At 32.8% G+C, this 26,149-nt stretch overlaps 1 protein-coding gene across 1 annotated transcript; it reads left to right on the top strand.

The window, feature by feature from the left end:
* The first annotated feature begins 7,640 nt into the window (after positions 1 to 7,640).
* On the top strand, positions 7,641 to 23,300 carry LOC124539178 (photoreceptor-specific nuclear receptor-like). Its single transcript, XM_047116476.1, has 9 exons — positions 7,641 to 7,707; positions 9,725 to 9,839; positions 16,628 to 16,776; positions 18,484 to 18,574; positions 20,013 to 20,121; positions 20,761 to 20,854; positions 21,311 to 21,323; positions 22,240 to 22,388; positions 22,818 to 23,300. Exons 1-9 carry the CDS (start codon positions 7,641 to 7,643, stop codon positions 23,054 to 23,056), a joined length of 1,026 nt encoding a protein of 341 aa, XP_046972432.1. The 3' UTR covers positions 23,057 to 23,300.
* Positions 23,301 to 26,149: the final 2,849 nt, after the last annotated feature.

Genomic DNA, 26,149 nt, shown 5'->3' with positions numbered 1-26,149 from the left:
TACCTTTTTGTTTAATTCAAATTTAACGACCAAAGAAGTTTTATTTCAAAGACAATTATAAAACTCAACATAATATATTCTATGATAAGAGAATTATTCTTATACAAGTAAAGATCCAAGTGACAATTAACGAATGAAATTATAAAAAGGAAATTTTAAATCACAATCCGCAATACCCTTAAGCCGTATTTAATAAGTCGATCCACGCCTTCATTATAATGAACGCAACATTCCCACAAATACAGATAATTAAGCAAAAACTACAAAGCAACGCCTCCGGCGGTTCACGCTTTACATTCAAATGAGCGCCCCCTGTCGGGAGCTAGGGACAGTTGACCACATCCCTATTAATTTAGATATTTTCAAATTTGTGGCTAACGAATATTAGAACCGCATTAACGTTATAATTAATTATGCAATAATTTAATTTATTGTCAATTGCTATTTTGTATCATTAATTCGAATAAACTAAATTTTGTTTAGATATATCTATGTTATATATATGGTTAGGATATAGTGAGCCATATTATTTAAACGTATGTTTTCCGTTTCACAAAAAAATTTAAATATGGAATAAACTTTGAAATAATGCAATAATTGCAGTTATATAAACTTTTTGGATTTAGAATAGATAATTTAAAAAAAAATTTTTTTTGCTTATATCTAATATATCAAGTGCAATGCATTTTTTCTGCGATAAACATTTCTTTAATGTATGCTATTTTTGACATGTATTATGAATTGTTTCATTTCACAGAATAAAAAAATTTAATAACAGTCTTATCGCTTTGGAACTTTTAATTTGGTTTTTCTTCTGTTTACAATGCGGTGCCTTGGAAAGCAAATAAACTCGTTCATCCAACGTGTGAAAATCCTATGATGATATATTGTCTATTGGTTTATGAGAGTGAATAATTTGAAGATTTTCTCAAATAAAAAACGTAAGAAGCAAATGTATGCTACTAGTGTTATATGAATAGTTGATACAACCTTAAGCACTTTTGAATGATCGTGCTATGGTGTTAAAATAATTGTTAAGCCGGTATAGAGAAGAATCAACGAGAATGAAACCTACGTCATTTATCCGTATTAGATTGCCCAAATCTTTTTGATTTATCATTTTGTATCTGTAGTAATACTAGTATAGAAAAGACAAATATTCTCCAATAGCAGGATGGAGGATGTTGTTTGACATGTGCAACATTTAATTTTTCCTGTTTTAAAATTTTGTAATGAGAATCTTAAATTCTGACAAACATAACTGACTTTTCATTAGATTAATTTTAAACTATACAATTTAGTAGCGAGGGAGAACATACCTAAGATACAGTTAATTTTTTTCAGTTTCTTACAGTAATTGACTTGTTCACACCTGTAAATGTAACTCGTTAAATTGGTAACCTTAATGAACGCAGAGTCGTTTGACAAGCATCAGGACCCGACTTAATGAGATTGTCGAGATGTCTCAAAGTAACAGAATTAAGTTTTCCTTTTCACGCGAGTCGGGAGCAAAATAATGCGAAGCTTAAAGCAATAAAGTCCCTCACTCTAACTCTTAATGCAGACTATGAAGGGGATTGGAAATGGCGTCAGATATTATGTTTTTCATTTCTATTTGTCTTTCGGACGATTTTTTCTATTTGTCTTCTCGATTTTATATGTAGTAATTAATTCACACTTTAATTTCATCTTTATCACAATACATGAGTATTGAAATTGGTCTTAGATTTTTCCTTTTTTTGCTTTCCACGTTTTGAAAAACCCAAAGCGATCGAGACCTGATTACGCTGAATACTCTATCAGAGTGAAGGCTATTTTCTTCTATTTTAAGAGAAAAGCAAGAGAATACAAATTGTATGGTCAAATGTGATTAAAATCATTGGTTTCATAGATCATAAAATCAAGCCGAATGTGTTATTTGAAAAGTTTAAATAAATTATGCATTAAATTTAATTTCATTATTAAATAATATGAAGGCGCAGCTATTTGTTGATTTGCATATGTATAATTAATTATTATATTATACACAATTCAATTGTAAGTATGAAATTATGTTTTAAAACAAACTAGTATTTTTTTTTTAAATATACCTACTACTTTAGTGTCGGTTTTTGTCGGTAGAGTCATATACCGCACATTTCTTACATCGTATAGTAATTAAACAGGTGAACCCCAAATGAGGTTTATTTCGATTTCGAAATTACTATTTTTTATCTGTGACACGTTTGTAGCATGATTCCACTTCCACGGTACTTTATCCTAGTCACCCGCGGGGTGCCGCTGGCACACAGCTTTCATTATGCCAGCACGATATCTTTTTGTCACTTTCTTTTCGTGTTCAATTGGATCAATGTTTCATTGTTCAAGTTATGGTAATTCAAGAATGGAGTTTGATCGGCAATGTTTGTTTACTGTTCCCAAATTGAGTTCCAAATTTCGAAACGAATTTCTTTTGTTTTTATTATAATCAGATGACTCAGAGTTTTTAAGAGATTCGAATCCCTGAAACATAAATTACCTATTCCAAATTTAAATTTTGTTGTTAGAAAAAAATCGATATTGTTTTAGTATATCAGTTATAAATATAACCTATATGCATTTATGGGAGCCTGGTACTTTATTTCTAATTATACGAGTATTTTTTAATTTCTTTCGTGAGTAGAGATTTGTCTGAGTTCGTTGATAAGTAAGTATAGGTGAGCACAATCATGTTTTATACTACCAGAAAGCAATACCCAGCGATCACATGGTCCTTTTTAATTTCATTTCATTCAATTCAAAAATCTACATTGAGAACAAGCTTAGAACGCAAAATATAAGTTACACAATAATTATACAAATATTATTTGCTGCTAAGTCATTATTATTATTAGTATTGTTATGATTGTTATGTTTAAGGTTAGTAAGGTAGAGTAACTATAGGCACATACATTCATAGTGGAACAATCAATAAGGAATATCATAAAACCACACCGTTAAGCCACCAGTACGTCTATTTCAAATATGAAGGAAATGCAATAATTTTTGCGCATTCGTAGTAAATAAACTACTCAATATGATATAAAATCATCATTTAGTATAATTTTGTTATTAAATGTAATGATGGAATAGCTCTAAGTTAATTTATGCCATCATGGCGTTCCTCAAGGAAACCACCAACGACTGCGTAGCACATATTATAGTGCAAAAGAATGTACTCGCTATGATTTCTCCTCGTTATTTAATGGATACAACCGGAAAAGGTTTTGCCCTGTCCCTGAATTATTTCCGGTGCTCATATGCAACGAGATGAAACCTATCAATTTCCAACCTCAGGCCTGCTTACTGCTAAGCTCCGGCCATTTTACTAAAAATGTAAGTACTAGTCGTATAATAACTGCATAGTTCTCGGAGAGTAAATTAAGCTGAACAATAAAACATCTTTGCCTTATGATTAAAAAAAAAGTATAATAACCATTTAAATTTTATTTTAATCTGTAAGCATTAATGAGTTATTTTATTAAAATGGTAATTTTTACATGAGGTATATAGGTATAATTTTTAAAAATAAGATTAAATATGTTTAGTTTCATTCATAAAATTAAAAACTAATGATGTGACTTTGGATTTTAATCCATTACCTTTGTTTATCCGTGGAATGTGTTATCGTGAAGACAAATCTTCGAAAAGTAACCTAACACTGTTGTAAAACTAACTAGAATAGCAGATACCATCAAACAAAATTTAAATCAAATGGAGTTTCAAAAATATTTTTTATTGTGAGGCTTAGGTACTATTTAAGTATGTACTGGCAATCTTAAGTTGTGTTAAAGATGACATGGTTAGAAAGAAGGTTACTTGTGAGATGACGTCAGATAGAGAAGTATGGAAGGAGAAGATAGGCTGAGGATGATGCAATCTTAAGTTGAAATTCATAATATTATCAATTTCTAATGTATATTATTACTATGTTTATATAAATAATTATAACTTTCATAGCCAAAGTCCTGTGCGATATATATATGCTTACACAGAAAAAAGTACCAAATCAGGCTTAGAAAAAGAACAGGGTAAACGCCATTATTTTATGTCAAAGGTAAAACTTGAGTGTTGTATATTTATAAATGATCGCGACCGTACCCGAAATCCAACGTCGCGTACCCTAACACTTAACTGTTTATACCCGAGTTAAAGCTTTAGACACTGATTAATGCGATTTTAATCCTAGCATTAAACCCCCAAAATCCAACCGTATTAATCGCCTATCCCACCCATTACATGCAAATGTGAACTCTATCGGTATAAAAATTAAGTGCGAAATTCAATTAACAATAAGTCCTGGCAATCAGAGCGACAGATTTCTAACTTTTAAGCTGAACAAGTATGAGTTCAAATTCAAAAGGCTTAGGGTCGTGTTTTCAACTGTCAAAATATAAATCCGTCGTCTATATTTTAACGAATTTCAATCTTAAATCAAGGTCAGAGAGCCGAAATTAGGTTGAATTTGGTTTCCGGAATCAATAACCACTAAAGTTGGATCAGCGGAGGCAGCGACTAAAAGGGATAAAGTGACTAGTTTTGCGTATGAGTAAAAGAGATAGCTATAATTTAGTTAGGATTGTTTGAAATGGATTTAGGGATGTGAAACAGATGAGGCTCGCACCTGATCCTCTTGATTTTATTTTTCAATTATGACTTGACTCAAAGGGTATTTTTGTTTTTTAGTATTTTACTATATTTTAGCATTTGATAGATAGGATTTTGTTGTATTTATTAATACATCATACAAAAAGTTATTTTAGTTCTTATGCAGGGCGAGATTTCATTATAATGACGACGTAATTATATAAATTATATTACAAGATGTAATTGTTAAAGGATACAATAAATATAAATTATAATTTAAGGAGTAATTGTAATAATAAAATATAAAAAATAATAATGTTTCGGCTTATTATCAATTTTTTTTAATTTATTATCAAACAGGCAAATACGTTACGATTTTATAGTTAATTATGTTTTAATAGAGATAATTCTTAATTATAAAATTAACTTCAAATTATTACTTATAATATTTATATTTTAAAATCATAATACTATCGTGGCTTTTTTTAATATCTTATATGTAAATAAGAAATCACAATAAGATCGAATGACAAATCCCTTTTCACTCGTTTAGGAATTTAAATCATCCGTCTCTTTCCCACGGAAGTGTGACCTCAAAGATGGCTGCGGCCGGATATGGGAGGGGCTTTTGATTTATAGTGGGGAGATAGTGCGCGTGTGTTGGTTAACTATTCTATTTGTGGTTACGTTTTACGATTGATTAAAATTGCAACTTGATTGATGCGGTTAAAAATTTCATTCAATTGCAACGAACGAATGACACGTCAAAATATAGATACTTTATATAAGTAGACTCTTATAAATCTATAGAGTTGTTATTTTATAAGACTGGGCACTAGTTGTTTCACAAGGCTTCGCTTGCATTTTAGCGGGTTGGTTTTCAAGTTAAAAAAGTGGCTTATGATATTCTTTGGAATTTAAGTTTGTTTCACGCCAAGTTATATCAATTTCGGTTCATTAGTTTACTTGTGAAAGAGCGACAGACAGACAGTCACTTTCGTATTTATAATATGTATTAGTATAGATATCAAAATTTATATACGTCTATATTTTTCATGGTTTTCTAATCAGAAAACCATGAAAAATATAGACGTAGTTTTAATCCTACTAATTTTACAATTCATAAAATATTCTTAAGAAATATTTCTTAAAGAGCTCGATAAAACTATTTACAAATTAATTTAAAAGCAAAATATTAAGAGCAAAATTTATACACTATATTTTTCTCAAAAATACTTAATTGAAATCGAAACACTTTACAAAATAGTATGGTAGTTTTGAATAATGCTAGACATGCCTCATTAATAAACTTATATTAATGGAGTTTGATAAACAAAAGTCAATTTATACATGATATGATATTTAAGACCTTTCTTTTAATAATTTAAATATTTACTATGAAGAAGTATTTGTAATATTGAAGTATCATGTTACGTTAAGTTAAATTATGACAAAATGTGTTTTGTACATGATTCTATCTATCGAAGTTCACTGAAGGCGATCGACAGGCGAGGCAATAAAATCAAATGAAAGCCTTCTGCCCCGACATGGGGAGGGAGGCTGCGAATACGCTCTGACAGAAAACCTTGTATGCGGTCAAATTGGTTTATTTTCACTTTAGTTACATAAGATATTCGTATTAAGTTTTTATTAATTTTTATTATTTATTTATTTAACTGGAGAACATACAGCCGTTGATAAACAAAATAAAAAATATTTAATTACTATTAGGCACTCACATATAGCATTAAGGAGACTGAGAATGGAAAAATAATACCAAAATAATAACAACAATACACATAAAACTAAGTATCATTTAAAAAAAAAACCGCCAATGAGACCACATGTAGAAAAATTAAAAAAAAAGGAAAAAAAGTTAAACATAAAAATAATTAAAAGAAAAAAAGTTATAGCAAAATTTTGCTTGATAAAGATCAAATAAATTACTAATAAAGTTAGTAAGAGCAACATAAATTGATATGGTTTTATGTAAAATAGAAAAAAGTGACAAGTACCTCAAATATAAATAATACGATGAATTATTAAAAAAAGTAATTTAGAGAAGCAGATTAACTTTTTGTCCAGATGATTAGAGCAGCATCTCAAGTGGAAATACTGTTAGCATCCTTGTCTATTTATTTATTTTTGTATAATATACAAATATAGCATTAATGTTAAAAAAGTCTTATGTCCACATAGTGACGTCATGTTTTCAACGTTTTTTACTCTTCACCTCAGGGACGTGCAAGTCATGGAATGTGTTGCCTTCTGAGCTTTTCCTCTGCCATAATACAAAAATGTTATTTAATACATTTACAGTTCTCTACATATTATAAATACCGGACCAAGTAGGCCGTATTTTCGAACGGCGATATGAGAACAAAGTATTTTAATATATAAAAACATGAAATATAAAAATTTGGCAAAGTCATACGAAATGAATAAAACGCTTGCAACTCAATAGATAATATAAAAATATAGAAGACACACGCGTGACTGAAGTGAATCCTTTTTGCGTCAAAGCGTCACGTTTGAATGAATTCGCTCAAATTGTTTACTCATGTAGTTCAAAGAAGATTCATTTCATTTAAACATCACTTTTTCCTTAGAATCAATGTGGATACTTGAATTTTATCCTTAGATCACGGAATTAATTTGAAAGCCCATTAATTATTTGCTTAATTTCTGTTACATATTTAAGATTAGAACGCGTGTATCTTAACCGATGATCGGGTTCGAACCCAAGCAAGTCTGCATATTCATGTGCTTAATTTGTGTTTATAATTCATCTCGTGCTCGCTGGTGAAGGAAAACATTGTGAGGAAACTTGCATTTGTCTAATTTCAGCTGGTTCCAAAATCTACTCCTCAAAGGGAGAGGAGGACTTAGCCTTGGGAAATTTACAGACTGTTGTTTTATTGTTGTTACGACTATAAATATGTTAAAGAATATAAACGTTTACATTATAAACATATATAAAATAATTTCCCTTAAGATATTTTTCTTCTACAATAGTAAAGAAAATACCAACAAAAATGTTGTCAGATACCAATTGCTACGTAAAAGCGGTCGTTCTAACGTCGACGTCGTACGATGTCGGGGGTCGGGTGAAAGAGTACCTATTGCTTTATTTTGTGAGCTACGTGACTGTACTTGATATTTTATACCTTAAAAGAAGCTTCTGGAATAATAATACCAATTTCTCGTATCCAATTTAAACTTTATATACTTACGTATTTCATTCGTTTGATGATATTTCTTTCTGCCTTTATATGGAGTTTTAATTATATGATAATGTGTAGTTGTTGCTATATTAATTGTTATTTGATTATTACAGTTCGGAGATTATTTGCCGTTTTAGTAGAATTTACATTCTGAACCAGTAGTAAAGTAACAGCCTGTAAATTACCCACTGCTGGGCTAAGTCCTCCTCTTCCATTAAGGAGAGGGTTTGGAACGTATTCCACCACGCTGTTCCAATGCGGGTGGGTGGAATAGACATGTGGCAGAATTTCGATGAAATTAGACACATGCAGGTTTCCTCACGATGTTTTACTTCACTGCCGCATACGAGATTAATTATAAACACAAATTAAGCACATATATAGTATAGTGCTTGCCTGGGTTTGAACCCGAAATCATTAGATAAGATGCACGCGAACCACTGTGTAAACGTTCTAACCAGTGGTAGGTTTAAATTAAGATCTTCTAATATAGATTCATTGGTACCTTTAACAAATTATGACAAACATATAATTAATAAGATTTGAGGCAGTAACGTTAAGCAATACTAGAAGTCCATAAATGTATGTTTGTATTTTTATGTACTAGACGAATGCTGCTGCTTTACATGCGAGACATTTACAAAACTTTATAGCACTCAATCCTTCACCCCCATTTTACCCCCAAACAAACATTAATTCATTTCCAAAACAACCTCTAAGGGGTGATTTCTGGGATAACAGTATCCTATTTCCGGGACTCAAACTTCCATACCAAATGTTGACATTTATAAAACGTCATAGCACTCAACCCTTCACCCCCGTTTTACCCCCAAACAAACATTAATTGATTCTCAATCAATATATCACGGAAATCACCTTTAAGGGGTGATTTCCGTGATAAAACTATTCTATGTCCGGGACTCAAACTTCCATACCAAATGTAATCGAAATTGGCTCTGCGGTTTAACCGTTAAGAGGTAACATACAGATTTACTTACGCATTTATAATATTGGTAGGAGTATTTAATTATATGTTAGTTGGATCGTATACTTGCAATGCACTACCATGTAACCTAAGATATATCTATTGTGTCCTATTAGTGCCAACACTGTTCATTGAGCAATCCGGCTCATAGCAATACGAGTATATACAATTGTTATTTCGAAGAAGAAGCGATCCTAGTAACTTGTATTACAATCAAAGCTTATACGTGTATACATCACAAATCTCTGCCACGGATCGATTGTCAACGTTCCCCATAACTGAAACTCAAATAACTTTATTCAATATAGAAGCATTACATTTACTTATTGATGGTCAAATGACACACCACCGGTTCGGAAATGAAAACACGCTGACCTGAGAAGAAAGGCAAATGGAGCGCAGCAGAAGTTACAGAATCAAGTACTTTGTGCTAAGAACATGAGTGTAATACTAACCACTTTTTAAATACGCTATGCTATCGAGAACATTTTGACAGAAAACTATCAGAATTTTGAAGTAATACCTTCTTATTCTCATAAGCTCGGGTAAACCGTTCGTTACGTAACGCGTTACAGAACCAGTGTGTCTGGTTCCAATTCTCTAATTTATATTAAATTATATTAAAATAAATAAACTATATTAAAATTATGGAATATGTCATAAATTTGAGTATGTATGTTGTACAAAATACATTTTATAATCAATAAAAAAATATATTAAACAATAATCTTTCTTTCTCTCCCATATAAATTTTAAGTTACAACTTATGTTTTTCTAAAGTTAAACAAATTCCACTTGACCAACTAAATAGCTTAAAACAGTTAAATATTCGTTAAAATCGTGTACGAGCTTAAGCTTCGTACAAATTGAAATTGGTTTATGAAGTGACTAATTGCATGTTATTTTACAGCGGTTCAGAACGAACGACAGCCAAGAAATACTGCCACCATCAGGCCTGAAGCTTTGAGAGATATGGACCAAGAGAGAGCGCTTAGAGAGGCAGCTGTTGCTGTCGGCGTTTTTGGGTAAATATTCATCTCTAATTCCTATCCTTTTAATATAAATATATATGAGACAACATCACATAGATTACTCTGATCCCAATGTAAGTAGCTGAAGCACTTGTGTTATGGAAATCAGAAGTAACGACGGTACCACAAACACCCAAACCCAAGACAACATAGAAAACTAATGGTAATCTACATCGACTCGGCCGGGATCGAACCCGGGACCTCGGAGTGGCGTACCCATGAAAAACGGTGTACACACCACTCGACCACGGAGGTCGTCAAACGCCTTTAATATGTGTAAACGCGAAATAAAACGTTTAAGCACGTTTTAAATAACGCATAATGCTTTTATTAATAAAATGGTATTGTTTTATAATAGACCTAAACGCAGATTATCATATAACATTTATTTATTGTTGTGGCTATGTTTGTGAGTGTAATAGAAAGAAAGAAAGAAATGTTTATTAGGACAAAGTATAAAAAACAGGCAATAAAGATTGAAACCATATTAACTAATTATAACTGACTAACATAATCTACAAAAACAATAAAACAAAACAATGATAAGTTCCAAGAACCCAATGATAACACTTACGTTATGTTCATAATATATTTTCCCTCAGATGATTAGAATTTCGATTTATTTCACCATACAACTTCCGTCCCCTAATTATTATACATCGATATAAAATCATACGTACATATATAAATTACCGATTACAACCGGTTAAATCTGGATTTATGTACTGATATAGAGATTATGAATTCTTCATTACATATTCCTGGTTTTCCAGCGATTTACGTGAATTTTTATTAATATTTATTTAATTATGACACCTATTTCTTATTAATAAAGTAGGTAATCGTTTGATAAATATCTAATCAGTTGAAAACTTGTGTAGCTGGTATATTAACACTAGAAGTCGCCCGCGGCTGCGCTCGCGTTTTATAGTATTAGTCGTCAAGTGTCACACAAAAAAGTAGCCTATGATCCTTCTTTAGAGTTCAAGTTTGCTTCACACGAAATTTCATCAAATTCGGTTCATTAGTTTGTTCGTGAAATAGTGACAGACAGACAGACAGACAGACAGCAGACAGACAGACAGACAGACATAGTTACTTTCACATTTATAATATTAGTATAGGAGTATAGATTTGAATAATTTTTTGACATAAATAACATACATAACACACACAACATAACATCGTTGCATATCACAATAAAATCAAAATTTTAAGTTTTACTCGGTGGTAGGTAGGGCTTTGTGCAATCCCGCCTGGGTAGATACCAGCCATTCATCAGATATTCTACCGCTAAACAACAGTACGCAGTATTGTTGTGTTCCGGTTTGAAGGGTGAGTGAGCCAGTGTAACTACAGGCACAAGGGACATAACATCTTAGTTCCCAAGGTTGGTGGCGCATTGACGATGTAAGGAATAGTTAATATTTCTTACAGCGTCATTGTCTATGGATGATGGTGAGCACTAACCATCAGGTGGCCTATAAGTTCGTCCGCCAACCTATTCCATAAAAAAAGAAGTTGTAAATTATTATTATTAATTGAATTTAGTAGGTAAGTTTAGAAAAGAGCAAAAAATTTCGCAGCACAGTTGACTCATAATAAATTCGTGATGATTTTATTCCCGAGTATATTTAACGTGTAATATTTAAAGCGTTCGTATAATACTTTCAAAGGATCGTTATTCTTTGACTCTTCTTTCGGAAAAGCAGTCGCACGTTTGTCAAGTGTTCTGGAAACGCGTTCCGTTTCTTTGTGCTCGTCACCTTCAATGGGATAATCACGTTATTATCTCTGTGAGACGAAATATTCGCGTTCATATCTATTTAAATATTTATTTAACACTTAGTTACCTTTGATTAAATTATAATTTATTTCAGTTTAGTCATAGTAAAAACTACTACCAAACTACCAACCACTACTCAAAAAAGAAAAATTGACATAACTTAGCGCTTTTCTTTTAATTTAATTGATTACAAATTTTTATATAGCATATCATATATAACAGTCGATGGAACGATGGAATGCGTAATTCAAATTTGAACTAAAAGTTTTTAACTAATTTTTTTTTCTAAAAAGAGTTATACCAGCTAAAGATAACCCAAGAACTAGCCAAAGAGATCCTAACCAAAAGGACCAATATAGACCAATAGATACCATTATACAATTCCGTGATAAGATAGTTTCATTTTCAAATAAGTACATACAATACAATGAATATTCTAAGATATTTTACCTACCTACATCATATACCGTAGAAGTGATGTACTTTTATAAAAATTGCGTTCGCACGTTTTACATTTGTTTTTTTTATTATTATTATCTACAGCCATATCGCCACTATCTACTCAGGCAGGAACTTTTTCCGCTCTCTAAAATTAAATGAATTGCATTTAAGAATCCTCTTTCTTTTCTGCACATAGGGCTCTTCAAAATGAGACTGCAGCTATCCTGTAATCACTGGAAAAAACCTTCTTACGCTATTAATACTACAAAATATAAAAAAAATAAGTCTATTTGAATATCATAAAATACAATACACAAAGATTAAAATAACCAGTGGTGTGTATATATATAACCTCCTTATTATAAAGTGTGAACGCGAAGCCAAGGTTAATAATAGCTAGGGTCAAGCCCCTGACGTCAAACCACTGAAACGTGTACATCAAGCTTCGAGACAGTTGATCAAAGGTTGGTCGCGGGTGACCGCTTGCTCAATCCATCCACACAGCCTGACTGATGTTTACTATGATGTCTGATACAGATATATTCCTTTATATAGTAAGGAAGAATTAGGTTATCCGATTCAATAAACATTGCAACAAGATTGGGTTGTCTGGAAGAGATGGCTAATTAGCCCTAAGTCAGCCTATGGTACAACACTCTTAATCAACAATTATTTTTTATTTTTGTACATTAATTTTTTTTCTGTGTTTAAGCTTTCTTTTTTGTTTGTGGTGTAAAATACAGTTTATTTCATTCATTTCTTTAAACAATGATTACTATCAATATATTGAAGTAAGCAAATAAATACAATAATTAAAACCCATGGAAGTTCTTCATTTTTTAACTTATATACAGGAAACTTTATTTTTACTTTACCCATTGAGCATTTCTGGACATAAATACACACGAATCTATACGAAAAAATAAGTCTTAAAGTAACGTAATATTTGAACATTTGATAATAATTCTTATAATTCTAATAAATTTCGCCTGCGGTTTTTCCGAACCGATACGACATGGGAAACTTCAAGAAAAGAGCCTACTCCTTTCTTAAAGGCCGGCAACGCACCTACAAGCCCCCTGGTGTTGCAGATGTCCATGGGCGGTGGTAGTCACTTTCCATCAGGCGAGCCTCCTGCTCGTTTGCCACCTATGTCATAAAAATATCTAATTTTGTTGCTTAAATTACTACTTATTATATCAGCTATTTGTACTGGCAAATAGCTGATGCATAAATTCGCGTAAAATTGGTCCAGCGACCAGCTGTTCCAAATATTAGCCGAAATAAACAGACAGACAGACAAAAAACTGAAAATAATAATAATAATTGGTAAGTTTACCGTGTATACAGACAAATGCATTTAGTAAAAAGCAATTATTTTAATATTACAAAAAGACACTCCAATTTTATTATATGCAGATATCCAGTATCTCCCTTTTTTAAAGACTATTTATGTTCTTGATAAAAAAAATAACTCAGTACCATATTATGATATTCAATTTAAGAAAATGTACAATATCGTAAACATTTGGCAGTCAAATCTTAGCAATTGAGGGGAGTGCACATTTGCGTACCAGTAAATCATGTATGAGCACTCGTTATGCTAATGTAATATTTGTAGAGCTTTGCCGCGTCGGCTATGGGAGTTTTATGGGGTCTAGGGGCCATGGTGCGAGGTGATACGGTTTAGAAAACAACAGAAAGCCATCTACTATATGATCGTTTTATTTGGAAAAAATGATTGTGTTTTTTTTTTGTTTTGTACGTGATGGCTCTACGGATAAAAGTTTAGGTATTACTTCATATTATTATATTCATATTTAAATTTGGAATAGAATTGTTGATAAACATTTAAAATATCAACCTATGTACAGTCGGGGTAAGAAAAGGTTCATCACCTTAAGATCTATTTTCGTGTGCTCATTATAAGCGATAATTTACTCTACCGATTGGGAATGACATATTGCGTCGCGATGTCATTGTAAGTCGCGTCTAGCAAAGAGTACTATGTAAGTTTGATTTTTTATACAGTTATCTGTATAGTATTTTAGTTTCAAAAGGTACTAAGAGTTACGCCTTGACAAAGGAATAAATTTTAATTGACGAAGTTTTCTTACTGAGTTTTAATATAAACTGAGATTTAATGAAGACCTATAGCTTATTCTAATTGAAGTATGAATAAAGATGAACAAATGTTATGCGATTTGCTAATAGCTCAGCTGTATTTTACATTACTAAGAGATAATGATTAATATATATCTATATATCTTTATTAATAATATATATCACTTAAAAACTTCTATCTAAATTAATTTTACTTCCTATATTTCGATACCAATTTCGTTGATGTTAAAAACAAACCAATGAGCACTGTGTGACGAACCAATGAGAAAGTGATGGTAGCGCCTCCAACTTTGGAATCTTATACATATATTTGGTCCTGTTAGTTGCAATGGCTTATGCTTTAAGCCGAAATACAACATATCAATAATTCCTAGCAACAGTAGGACTACAAAACATGCTACCTTTGAAGACAACTCGAATATCCCACTATTTAACTGAAATATGATGAAAAATCAATGAAGTTTTACACCAATGGAAAACCTACTAACCTAATATTGCACTGAAATCTACATCTGCAATATACTTGAACACCATTGTAGCCAAACACAAAAAATGAAAGATGTCTCACTGTTGCTCTGAGGTAGCGATATAAAGAATTACTATTTGACGGTATAATATGTAATGAGTTGGTGTTATCTATCTAATCTAACACATTAGAAATGGATTTCTGTCAGTATAAAAATGTTTTTTTCTTATCCTAATAACTTTCATTAATATGTCTGAGGGTTGAAACATTACTGCCCTGTACGTTCGATTTCAAAAGTCCTAAATGGTAATCATAACTGTGATAATTATGTAGTGTACTGAACCCTGGACTCAATGAGTCAAGACCGGTCTAGATCTGGAATTCCCTGTTACGTCAATACAAGTTGTTGATGGATTGTTGATAACTAATCACGTGCGAACCTAATGAATATAATGGAATAATTGTTTGTTTAGTACTCACATATAAATTTAAATATGCTGGTATTATATTGCTCGGGTTTTCACCCGAGTAGAAATTAATTTACACATGTCCATTACCTAGAAAAAAAATTGAACGATACAACCAATCAATTTAAGAACATATAACTTGGTTGTCACGTCTGCACCAAAGATCAAAAGGCAATATCCTCAGTTTTGGACAAAGTGTTATCAACAAAACACCTGTAGTTGGGTATGACTTCTGTTGTAAAGTAAAGTAACAGCCTGGAAATTTCCCACTGCTGGGATAAGGCTTCCTCTTCCATTAAGGAGAGGGTTTGGAACATATTCCACCACGCTGTTCCAATGCGGGTGTGGCAGAATTTCGATGAAATCTTGACTTCTGTTGTACTAGATCAGATTTTTAATTCTATAAACCTACTGATAAGTACCTCTCACGGCGGCTAGTGAGAACATTTCTTAAAGGTGGAACAAGTCTTATTAAAGCTTTAGCGTAGAATTCCTCAACTGCCGAATAGGAAGGATAATAAGGATACTAGACAAATACTTTTGTGTATGTGTAAACGGTACAATCTATTGATCAGTGAGTGATCTCATATTCAACACATCTCGATATACATTAGGAGCAAAACTGACATTCGTAGCGTTCTGTGTGAAAACTATAAAGTTCAAAGTTGAAGTTTATTTTATAATCAGGCTACTTGTTCACGTTATAAATATGATTTGACGTATTACATATATAAATAACATCACTAAGTCTTCGTGCCAAATAGCCTGTGTGACGTCTCTTTTTACGAAATCACTCCTACATCCTAAAGATTGCAGGAAAGCGAGGAAAAAGTAGTTAGGTATATGTCAACAACATTAACCATTTTATCCGTTTCTATAATAAAATTCCGCAGACATTTTTAACTTTACCGTTTCGTAAATTCCAATCGTTTGTAAAAATACATTGGTAAAAAACCATATTATTCGATACAAGATTTTATAGACGATACAAAAGCGTGGAGATAATACCTGTTGACTTCCAAGCAGGATATATTAATTTAAATAATTGTATTAACTAACATGACTTTGTATTTTTTAAATGTGAAAAAGAGTAACTACTGAGTTTCTTGCCGGTTTTTCTGGGTAGAATCTGCTTTCCAAACCGGTGGTAGCTTCACTTAATTGTAAAATGACGATTCAAAAGTGCTTGTTAAAGCCTACTTGAATAAAGTTTATTTTGATTTTGATTTCAAATCAAATCAAATCAAATCAAATCAAATCAATTTTATTCAAGTAAACTTCACAATGAAGCGTTTTTGAATCGTCAATAATTAAATACTACCACCGTTTCGGAAAGCAGCTTCTAGCGAGAAGAAACGGCAAGAAACTCGCATAGTTGCTCTTTTCAAATAAACACATTTACAATGCTGTTATTGACAGTAATTAAAATTATGTTTTAATTTCATTGTTAAATATATCTGACTAATATATAATTTTATTCAAAATCTTTCTCTTTCAGGCCTCCTGTATCTCTCGCAATGGCGTTATCCCCAGCGCGCTATCCGTTGCTGTCACCACATTACGCGCCACTCCCACCACCACAGCCAACTCAGCCGCCACAACCTGATTCATCACACGATCATGATCACGCGCATTCTGATAGCGATGGTAAGATATTTATGAAGTCTTTTGATCTTCAGTCATTACGGTTTATTAACAATTTTTAAACGTCAAATGTTTTACGAACGGGAAATAAGTAGTTTTAGTGTTCGTCATTGAAGTGAAACTTGCTTAGTAAAACCTAAATTGGATTATTTCTTATTCTAACTCGAATTTTAGTGAAAATCGTTTTATATGCCGAGTTGCTTAAGATATGTTATTTTGCAATGTACTAAAGAAATCTTGAAGAAATGTACAAAATTAATGAATTACAAATTTTATAAAACTCTCACTAAACGAAAGTTTTGTAATCAATCGATTTACATTATGCTTACAGTTATTATTAGCGGAGTGTGCGTAGAATACATTGTTAGTGTCGATTTAAAACTAGTAGTCGTATTTTAGGGTGTTAGTTGTCATGTGTTAATCAAAAAAGTAGTAGTCTATGTCCTTTCTTGGAATTCAATTTTGCTTCATGACAAATTTCATCAAATTCAGTTCATTGGTTTGGTCATGAAAGAGCGTCAGACAGAAAGACAGATATACTTTCACATAGTTAACGCTCGGAGTTAATATTTAAAAAGGCGAATTAAATAGTATGCGCTTTACTTCGAAGACGGTTCGTATCGTAATAATCGTTACAAATTTATATTGTTAGAATAGCGTAGAAGGACCAATCGCAGTCGTCGACGTCAGTTTGCGTTTTGTAAATGCTTGAAGTTGAGTTTACTTTTGAACACACATTTATATTATTAGTAATATAGATAGGTCGTCTGCCAAATGGTTTTTTTGTTAAGATGATGTTAAGTGATAATCACTAACCAAGATTCTAGCGACGTGATCAGCAGCCGTACAAGTTACTAGACCAGTAGCTAACAATAATCTTATTTAGAAGAGAACGCGAATGTTGAAAGCCTTGAAACATTGATTGCTATCGAATATAAAACTTATATCGTTGAAATACATGTTTTTGTATCAAGGTAACATTTATCAACACACTTTGCCAACAATATCGTACAATAATATTTTTCTTCAAACAAAAAATATGGATTTTCTTTGAAACTTATTTATCAAAAATAATGTATTACAAAAACCGATTTCAAAAATTAGAAACAGCTAGTGAACTAAAAATTAAAATCTAAGAAACAACTAGACCGATTTTAATGAAACTTACACTGCTCCCTATGTTGAAGTGTAACTTATTTAAATTAAAAATGATCACATCAATACGACTTTTCGTTTTCGAGAAATTCGTAGGCAAACATACAAACATACACTTACGAAATTAAGCACACATGCTTGAAAGCCTAAATGGATCACCATACTCAAATATAATTCATTTCTAACAATGTCGAACTGTTAACGTTTCTTATAAATCGGTTAAATAACAAAAAAATACTCGTCTAGAGTATTTTTTTGTTATTTTTTTAAATTTTTTATCCGTTAATTCATAATTCTATTGTCATTTGTTTATTTGTATTAATACCTACCTATATGTATTTAACAAATGTGTGTGTAATATTTAAATAATAGAGCAACGTCGCTGTGTTGGTTACTGCACTACAGTTTTATACTATCACAGTTTTTATCGTTCATATACTTTTTTCAATATGATGCTTTAATAAATAAATTATTATTATTATTTCCTGAAATAAGACAATTCAAACACATTCCGATTTAAAAAAAGATATTATAGATGTTAATTAAATATTTCAGATGATAGTATTGACGTGACCAACGAAGAGGACTCCACGTCTTATTCGCCTCCCGCAGCGCCTGGTTACCCCCAAAACTGTATACCATACGGGTAAGTCCATGGAATAACACAATGAACGATAATCTAAGTGGTTAAAATCAGTCATTCAGAGCTAATTCAGGCGTTATAGTAAGACCCTAGCCAATGACATTCTAAGACACGAAAGTGTAAACATTCCACCCAGAGTCGGATTTAAAGGTCTGGAGGCCCCCAGGCCACAAAGCAGTGGGGGCTCTAGACAAACAGAAGCGTGAACAACCTAATAATTATATTATTATGAATTAATTAATTTTTTTGTTTCAATTAGTAAGCTATTAAATAATAACATGATTATAATTTGACTATATCTCGGTATTTGTTAACTTGCTGAAAACTGTGGTCCCCACTAATGTGGAGGCCCCGGTTGCCCTCCCCTAAATACGGCCCTGAATCCACCTCCCAATGTTTAGGATTTTAAGAAAATTAGGGTAATTGAAAGATTTATTTTTGCATAGTGTTATATTTAAAGAGAAAAATTAAATTTGTTTTTTAAGGTTAATTAATTTTTTTCTGGGAGTAAACCTTACTTTCAATAATATCTTACAAATTAAGTCGAACTTTACATTTATATTGTCGTCACTGAAACTATTGGAATGAATCGGATAATCCGAAATAATTATATATCCGAAACCGGTAAAATATTCTTCACATATCCGTAATCCGACTTACCCGTAACATCCGTGAATAATAAAATAAGAAAGCGTCATTACGATTTACAAATCATATTTAGAATCAAGACGCGCCAATGTTTCTCAGGATAGAATATCTCAAATTTAGAGTCATATCTCTTTTGTAAGGCAATGTGTACGGTTCTACAACAGGATACCAGAAAGCGTTCAAAATGCTTCTGTTGATAATTTAAAAAAATTGTTAAGGAACGCTTATATGCGAACGGTTACATTACACTTTACTTTTTTTTGGTTACTTTACAATTGTGAGTTTATGATTGATAGTACACCTTGGGAATGAAACGATCGCCGCCTGCATTTTTCTAATCATATTCAATTTGACGACTTCCATGGTCGAGTGGTGTGTACACCGGTTTTCATGGGTACGCCACTCTGAGGTCCCGGGTTCGATTCCCGGCCGAGTCGATGTAGATAACCATTAGCTTCTATGTTGTCTTCGGTTTGGGTGTTTGTGGTACCGTCGTTACTTCTGATTTCCATAACACAAGTGCTTCAGCTACTTACATTGGGATCAGAGTAATGTATGTGATGTTGTCTCATAACAAATATATATATGTATTTAATTTCGCCGGTTCTTCTCAGGGTGTTTCTTTTTCCGAACATGTGGTGTAAAGTTTGATCAATAAGAAAGTGTAATACTTCTACATTGAGCAAAGGAATTTGAATTTGATATATATTAGTATTGTCTGTAGGCAACAATCAAACGGTACATTTACGATTATTACTAGGACTGTCTGTAGTGTAGTTATTTCATTTAACAGGCCATTGGGCGTGGAGAGTGCAGCTGAAACGGCGGCCCGGCTTCTATTCATGGCTGTTAAATGGGCCAAGAATCTACCGTCCTTTGCCAGCCTCGCGTTTCGAGATCAAGTAAGTTTAAATTGCACACACCCATACATACATACACATTCATACACTTTGCTATACTTACTACATTAAAGATTTTAATATTAAACCGTATTCAAAACGTTACATTAGTTTTCTTAATATAAAATGCATAAAGTCAAGTCAAAGTATAATCATAAATCAAGTATCTCCCTAATATCGCTAAACTTAAAAAAAAATGTTGTTAACGAATAAGCCTTACGAGTTTATATTTGACATGTTGTTTAAATATTATCATAATTTTGTTAAAATAAATGAAAACATAAAGAAATAAATGAGGAAACCATCGAATCAACAAATTTCACGTTACATAAGTACTTATCAACTCTACCACAGCAAAAACGAAAACCTGCTAATACGCCATTTAAGGATAGGTTAGACTTTGTTTTTTATCATACATATTAAAAAAAAATACAATATTTTTTTATGTAGCATCAATGATACGTAAGTCCTACTTGGTAGAATCTACTTTCATAAACGGTCACTTCAACTATATTATAGTTGTTAAATGATTCAAAAGTGCTTGCAACAGACTACTTGAATAAAGCATATTTTGATTTTGTGTGTGTGTGTGTGTGTGTGATGTGTGATGTGTGTTTGAGTGATGGATGGGTTTGGTCGCAGGTGATCCTGCTGGAAGAGGCGTGGTCGGAACTGTTCCTGCTGAATGCGATCCAGTGGTGCGCGCCGCTGGACGCCGCCTGCGCTGCCTTATTCGGTACTGAGCAAGCTGACCAAGGTTTGCATTGGTTTGACACTTCATTCTTATCTTATCTGTCCTTAGTGTAAAAAAATGTAGCTAGCATTTGTAATATGTAATTATTTAAGTAGTTTATTAACATAGGAAATATTAACATGAAGTGTTTATGTATGTACAAGTTTGAAATAAAAAATAGTTTCTGTATAAATTAATAACTGCTAAATGTAACACTTTTGCGCAATGGTTTTCATGGAAAATGCTTTTCCATATTTTGGTAATAACTTTATTAGAATAGAATATTTGTTCACTCAAAAAGAATAAATAGTAATCATCTATCAATTATAACACAAAGACAAAATGAACGATAATGTGTCTAATTTCATCGAAATTCTGCCACATGTGCATTCCACCAACCCGCTTTGGAACACCTTGGTGGAATATATTCCAAGCCCCTCTCCTTAAAGGAAGAGGAAGCCTTATCTCAACAGTGGGAAATTTTCATGCTCTTACTTTAATTACTTTTTAAAGCCTATCTTTTTAAAAAATAAAAAATACAATTTTGAGCTGTCAGATTCTAATTTAAGTCTGAAAGGAAGAATCTTTTAATAAATATGAGACAACATCACATACATTACTCTGATCCCAATGTAAGTAGCTGAAGCACTTGCGTTATGGAAATCAGGAGTAACGACGGCACCACAAACACCCAGACACCAGACACCATAGAAAACTAATGGTAATCTACATCGACTCGGCCGGGAATCGAACCCGGGACCTCGGAGTGGCGTACCCATGAAAACCGTTGTACACACCACTCGATGGAGGTCGTCTTTTTTTTTTTTTTAGAGTCACGGTAGCATGCGTAAGCGATCCCGTGGCGTCCGCCGAAAGACGGAGAGGGTACCGCTGGTTTTTTAGTGGGTAAACCCGGTGGTCCTGGGTGCAATAGGCGTCCAGGAAACTGGGGAGTCCCACACACCCCCACTTCCATCACGTGGGGGAAGCGCGTAAAGCGTTTTTCCAGCGAAAAAAAAAAAGGTCGTCTTTTAGCGATATATATATAGAGCTGAGATGGCCCTAGAACGCGTGCATCTTAACCGATGATTGCGGGTTCAAACCCAGGCAAGCACCACTATATATATGTGCTTAATTTATGTTTATAATTCATCTCGTGCTCGGCGGTGAAGGAAAACATCGTGAGGAAACCTGCATGTGTCTAATTTCAACGAAATTCTGCCACATGTGCATTCCACCAACCCGCATTGGAACACTAATGGTAATCTACATCGACTCGGCCGGGAATCGAACCCGGGATCTCAGAGTGGCGTACCCATGAAAACCGGTGTACACTGTACATACCACTCGATGGAGGTCGTCTTTTAGCGATATAGATGCGCTATGAGTGCATGTATACGATTGTTCGCGTCCGCAGAGAGCGGTGGAGGCTCGGCGGCGCTACGGCGCTTGCGCGAGGTTGTGGCGCGATACCGCAGCGTGCTAGTCGACCCCGCAGAGTTCGCCTGCATGAAGGCCATCGTGCTCTTCAAGTCAGGTAACCTCACCCCACCTCACCTCACCTCTCGGGCCTCGAATGACGGAATGTCATATGCGACGTTGATTAAAATAGTTATAAAGTTTCTTATTTTAACATTTTTTTGACATAAGAAAATCTCTTACAGAATCGCACTCGTAAAACCCCTGAATGCTATCATATGATATATAAGCCATATTGTCTATACGTTTAGAAATGTATTTTATTAATTGTTATACAAATTCACTAGTAAATATTATTTAATGTGTCTTTAATTTTGTCTCTTACTGATATTAGTAATTCAACATTCAACAGAAAACAACAGCTGAAAATATTATTCGTAGAAGATCTCAATTAAAATAGTTTCAACAAAAACATAATAAGTAACTCACCTAAAAAAAAATTCTTATCTAACAATATTGACAGTATTATCTACAATGTTAAATCCAGAAACCCGAGGTCTAAAAGACCCCCTCCAAATCGAGAACCTCCAAGACCAAGCACAGGTAATGCTGATGACACACACGCGCACGGCGCACGGCGCGGCGCCTGCGCGGTTCGGGAGGTTACTTCTCCTCCTCCCCCTCTTGCGTCACGTCACCCCCCCGCAGTTGGAACGGGAATTCTTCTCCAAGACCATCGGACAAACGCCCATGGAGAAGGTCTTGGCTGACATGTACAAGAATTAAGCATCCGGCTCGAAGGACCAAGAATGTTTGTATGTAACGCTTCAGTTTTATAATTTCGCTGAGAGAATGCATTACTAATAAGTACTGAAATCATCTGATACAAGAATTGATCGTCATTTATTTTCGTAAAGTTAGAGTATAGTTATGAGTTGTCAGGTTTACAGAAAGACAGGATACTTACAACCCGATCTCCAAACACAAAGAAAGATAGAAGAAGCACAATTATAAAAGTATAAAAAATTTAAAATACTAAAATTAAAAATAATTCTGTACTTTACCTAATTAATAACTTAAATAGGTGAAAGATACAGCTATGAAGCAGAGTTTGTTTGTTTTGTTTCAAAGCAACGAGAGCTTGTTTGAAACAAATAACCATTCAATTTTAATCCACTTGTTGTCGCCCGCGTCTTCGCTCGCCTTTTAGGGATTTGGTTGTTATGTGTTAGGAAAAAAAAGTAGTCTACGTCCTTCCTTGGAATTCAAGTTTGCTTCACACGAAATTTTATCAAAATAGGTTCAGCAGTTTGGTGGTGGAAGAGCAACAGACAGACAGACAGACAGAATTATTTTCACATTTATAATATATAGGTTTAATAACAAATGACAGATGTCAGAAATGCATTCTCTCAGTGATTTGACATAAGTTGCCATTAAGATACATTTTATAGTCTGTAAATATTTAAAATGATCTTTCTAGAACTGTAGTTTATGTGAAATATTGATAGACGTAGTATGTCATTAATTTATTAATTTTAGATCATGATATTAGTTTATTGATAATTGTAAAAACGTAAAAAGGCCTAGCATAGCTGTATGTAATAATTTTAGTTTACATTAAGTCAAGTTATTTATTTTACGTTCTTCCAAAGTTGCATTCAGAATCCTCGCGAACAGTCACGGGCTTAAATATATTAAATGTATTTTAAAATATTAATTATATGCTAATAAAACATAATATAATATCTCTCTGTAAATATATAGATTATTGGAGCAACACTAGTCATGTTTATTAAATCATTATTTAAGCTGTATATACATTAATATGCTTTTAAAAATACGTCTGAAATGTCTGATAAATATTTATAAACACTACGCGTAGAATAGTATACAGTCTATAACACAATTAAAAAAAACAAGGCACAGTACCCATTCGGAATATTTAGTATCTGTGTAACATGTCTAACTGTCAGTAACAAAATGTCTGTGTTAAGATCAATGATGTTGTAGTAAACAGATATGTTATTAACGCGCAAAAAGTGAAGATTAGAAAACGTCCTAATTGAGACGTTTGCCTTTAGTTGTTTTACGTAGTAATACGTTATAATACATCATAATTACGTAGTAATACGTTTTGCGTAATTAAAACATCTAGTTATCCCTTTTACTTATTGTTTTTATCAAGCTATCCTTTTTACTTGTAACGAAATGTAAAATAAACGGTCCCCGGCGCGGCACACTTTTTTCTGTTTTTTAGTATGGATATAACATATCTGTTTATTAGAATATCATTGGTTAAGATTAAAGTTTTTTTAATCTGTATTGGAAATATAATTAATGGCATTTTATTATCTGTTTAAAAATTTATATATCTATATAGTTTGTCAAAGTTGACAACGAATCGAAAATAAAAAATACTCGCCAACAGTTGGCGAGTTGGCTGTCACGCACACCAACGTAAAGTATTAGTGCGATACTCTATCTAGATATATATTTATATGTTAAACTTTGACCTATTTGTTCAAATACAAGAGCATATTTTAAGAAATATTATTTGATATAAAGCCTCTTTTAAAACAAACTTATTTATAACTTCATCTGTAGACAAATAAAAAAAAAATGAAAAAGATTTTCCGTATCCTAAACTATAATTTATATTCAGTATTAAAATAAGGCTTTCGCCAGAACTGCTAATTGTAACAATTACAGCGGTATGCAATTAAATAAATGTTACACATAGAATTTGTTTATTATTGTGTTTATCATTTAGTAAGTGTTAACCGAACCTAGATCAACATACTGTCATATATTATGTGTTAATGGCACCTAGAGCGACAAACTTAGGTCATTGCTCCAATATTTTTTTTAAATAAAATAACTATAGATACCATGACGGTTTTTCCCCAGCCATACATAACGTAAATAAAAAAAAAAAACCACAAGAGGACATTATAATTCAAATAAAGACTGGTTAAAATAAATTGGGTGTAGGCAAGCCTATCTGAATTTTACGGTGCATGGGAAAAACCGAGCATCTTATTTGGCTCTCATAGAATTTTCTAAGAACATCGTGACCAAACTAAGGCTTCTTACATCTGTTTTGGTAAACGAGAGTTCGCCTGATTACGTACAGTCGGGGTAACAAAAGATTAATCACCTTACGATCTATTTTCGTGTGCTCAGTAAGAGCGATAATCTGCTATACCGATTCAAAATGATATATTTCGTCGCAATGATTTGATGTTTTAGATTCAAAAGGTACTAAGAGTTTAAGATTTGATTAAGGAATGAATTTGAAAACTGACGAAGGTTTTCTTACTTCTGTACATTTGCTGTGTAATACGGAGCTGGCTGTAAGTAAAGTTAACGCAGTTCTCTTATAGAAAGGATGGTTTAGTGAACCGCTCCGATGCCTTTAAACAACCAGATATCATCCGAAGACATTCCTTCCTAAAATAGTAAGTATAGTTACGCTTAAAAGTTGTTAGATTTAGGTCAAGTTTAGGTTAAGTACTATCACTCGATACTACGAATATAACGTCACAGAAATGTCGCATTATGTTCCATTGTAAACAATTGTTCAATAGTGTAATGATAATATTATACGGAAAAGGTGAACTGACTAAAATATCTCCTAGAAGTACACAAACATTAAACCTACGTAATACAATTCTCTAATCTCTCTTCTTCTACTTTTGGGCACTTTAATTTGCAAATATAGTTCTCGTGCTAGTTTTTGGAAAACAACAACAACAACAACAACAGCCTGTAAATTCTCACTGCTGGGCTTAAAGGCCTCCTCTCCCTTTGAGGAGAAGGTTTGGAACATATTCCACCACGCTGTTCTAATGCGGGTTGGTGGAATACACATGTGGC

This window comes from Vanessa cardui, chromosome 22 (assembly GCF_905220365.1).
Source record: "Vanessa cardui chromosome 22, ilVanCard2.1, whole genome shotgun sequence".
NCBI lineage: Eukaryota > Metazoa > Arthropoda > Insecta > Lepidoptera > Nymphalidae > Vanessa > Vanessa cardui.
Note: the sequence above shows the minus strand (reverse complement) of the source record. Positions and strands in the feature narration are given on the sequence as shown.

Coding starts and splice junctions, on each gene's coding strand:
- LOC124539178 (XM_047116476.1), top strand. CDS start 7,641: ATGTTGTCAGATACCAATTGCTACGTAAAAGCGGTCGTTCTAACGTCG. Junction 9,840..16,627: donor GTTGCTGTCGGCGTTTTTGG/GTAAATATTCAT, acceptor TTTCTCTTTCAG/GCCTCCTGTATCTCTCGCAA. Junction 18,575..20,012: donor CAAAACTGTATACCATACGG/GTAAGTCCATGG, acceptor TTCATTTAACAG/GCCATTGGGCGTGGAGAGTG.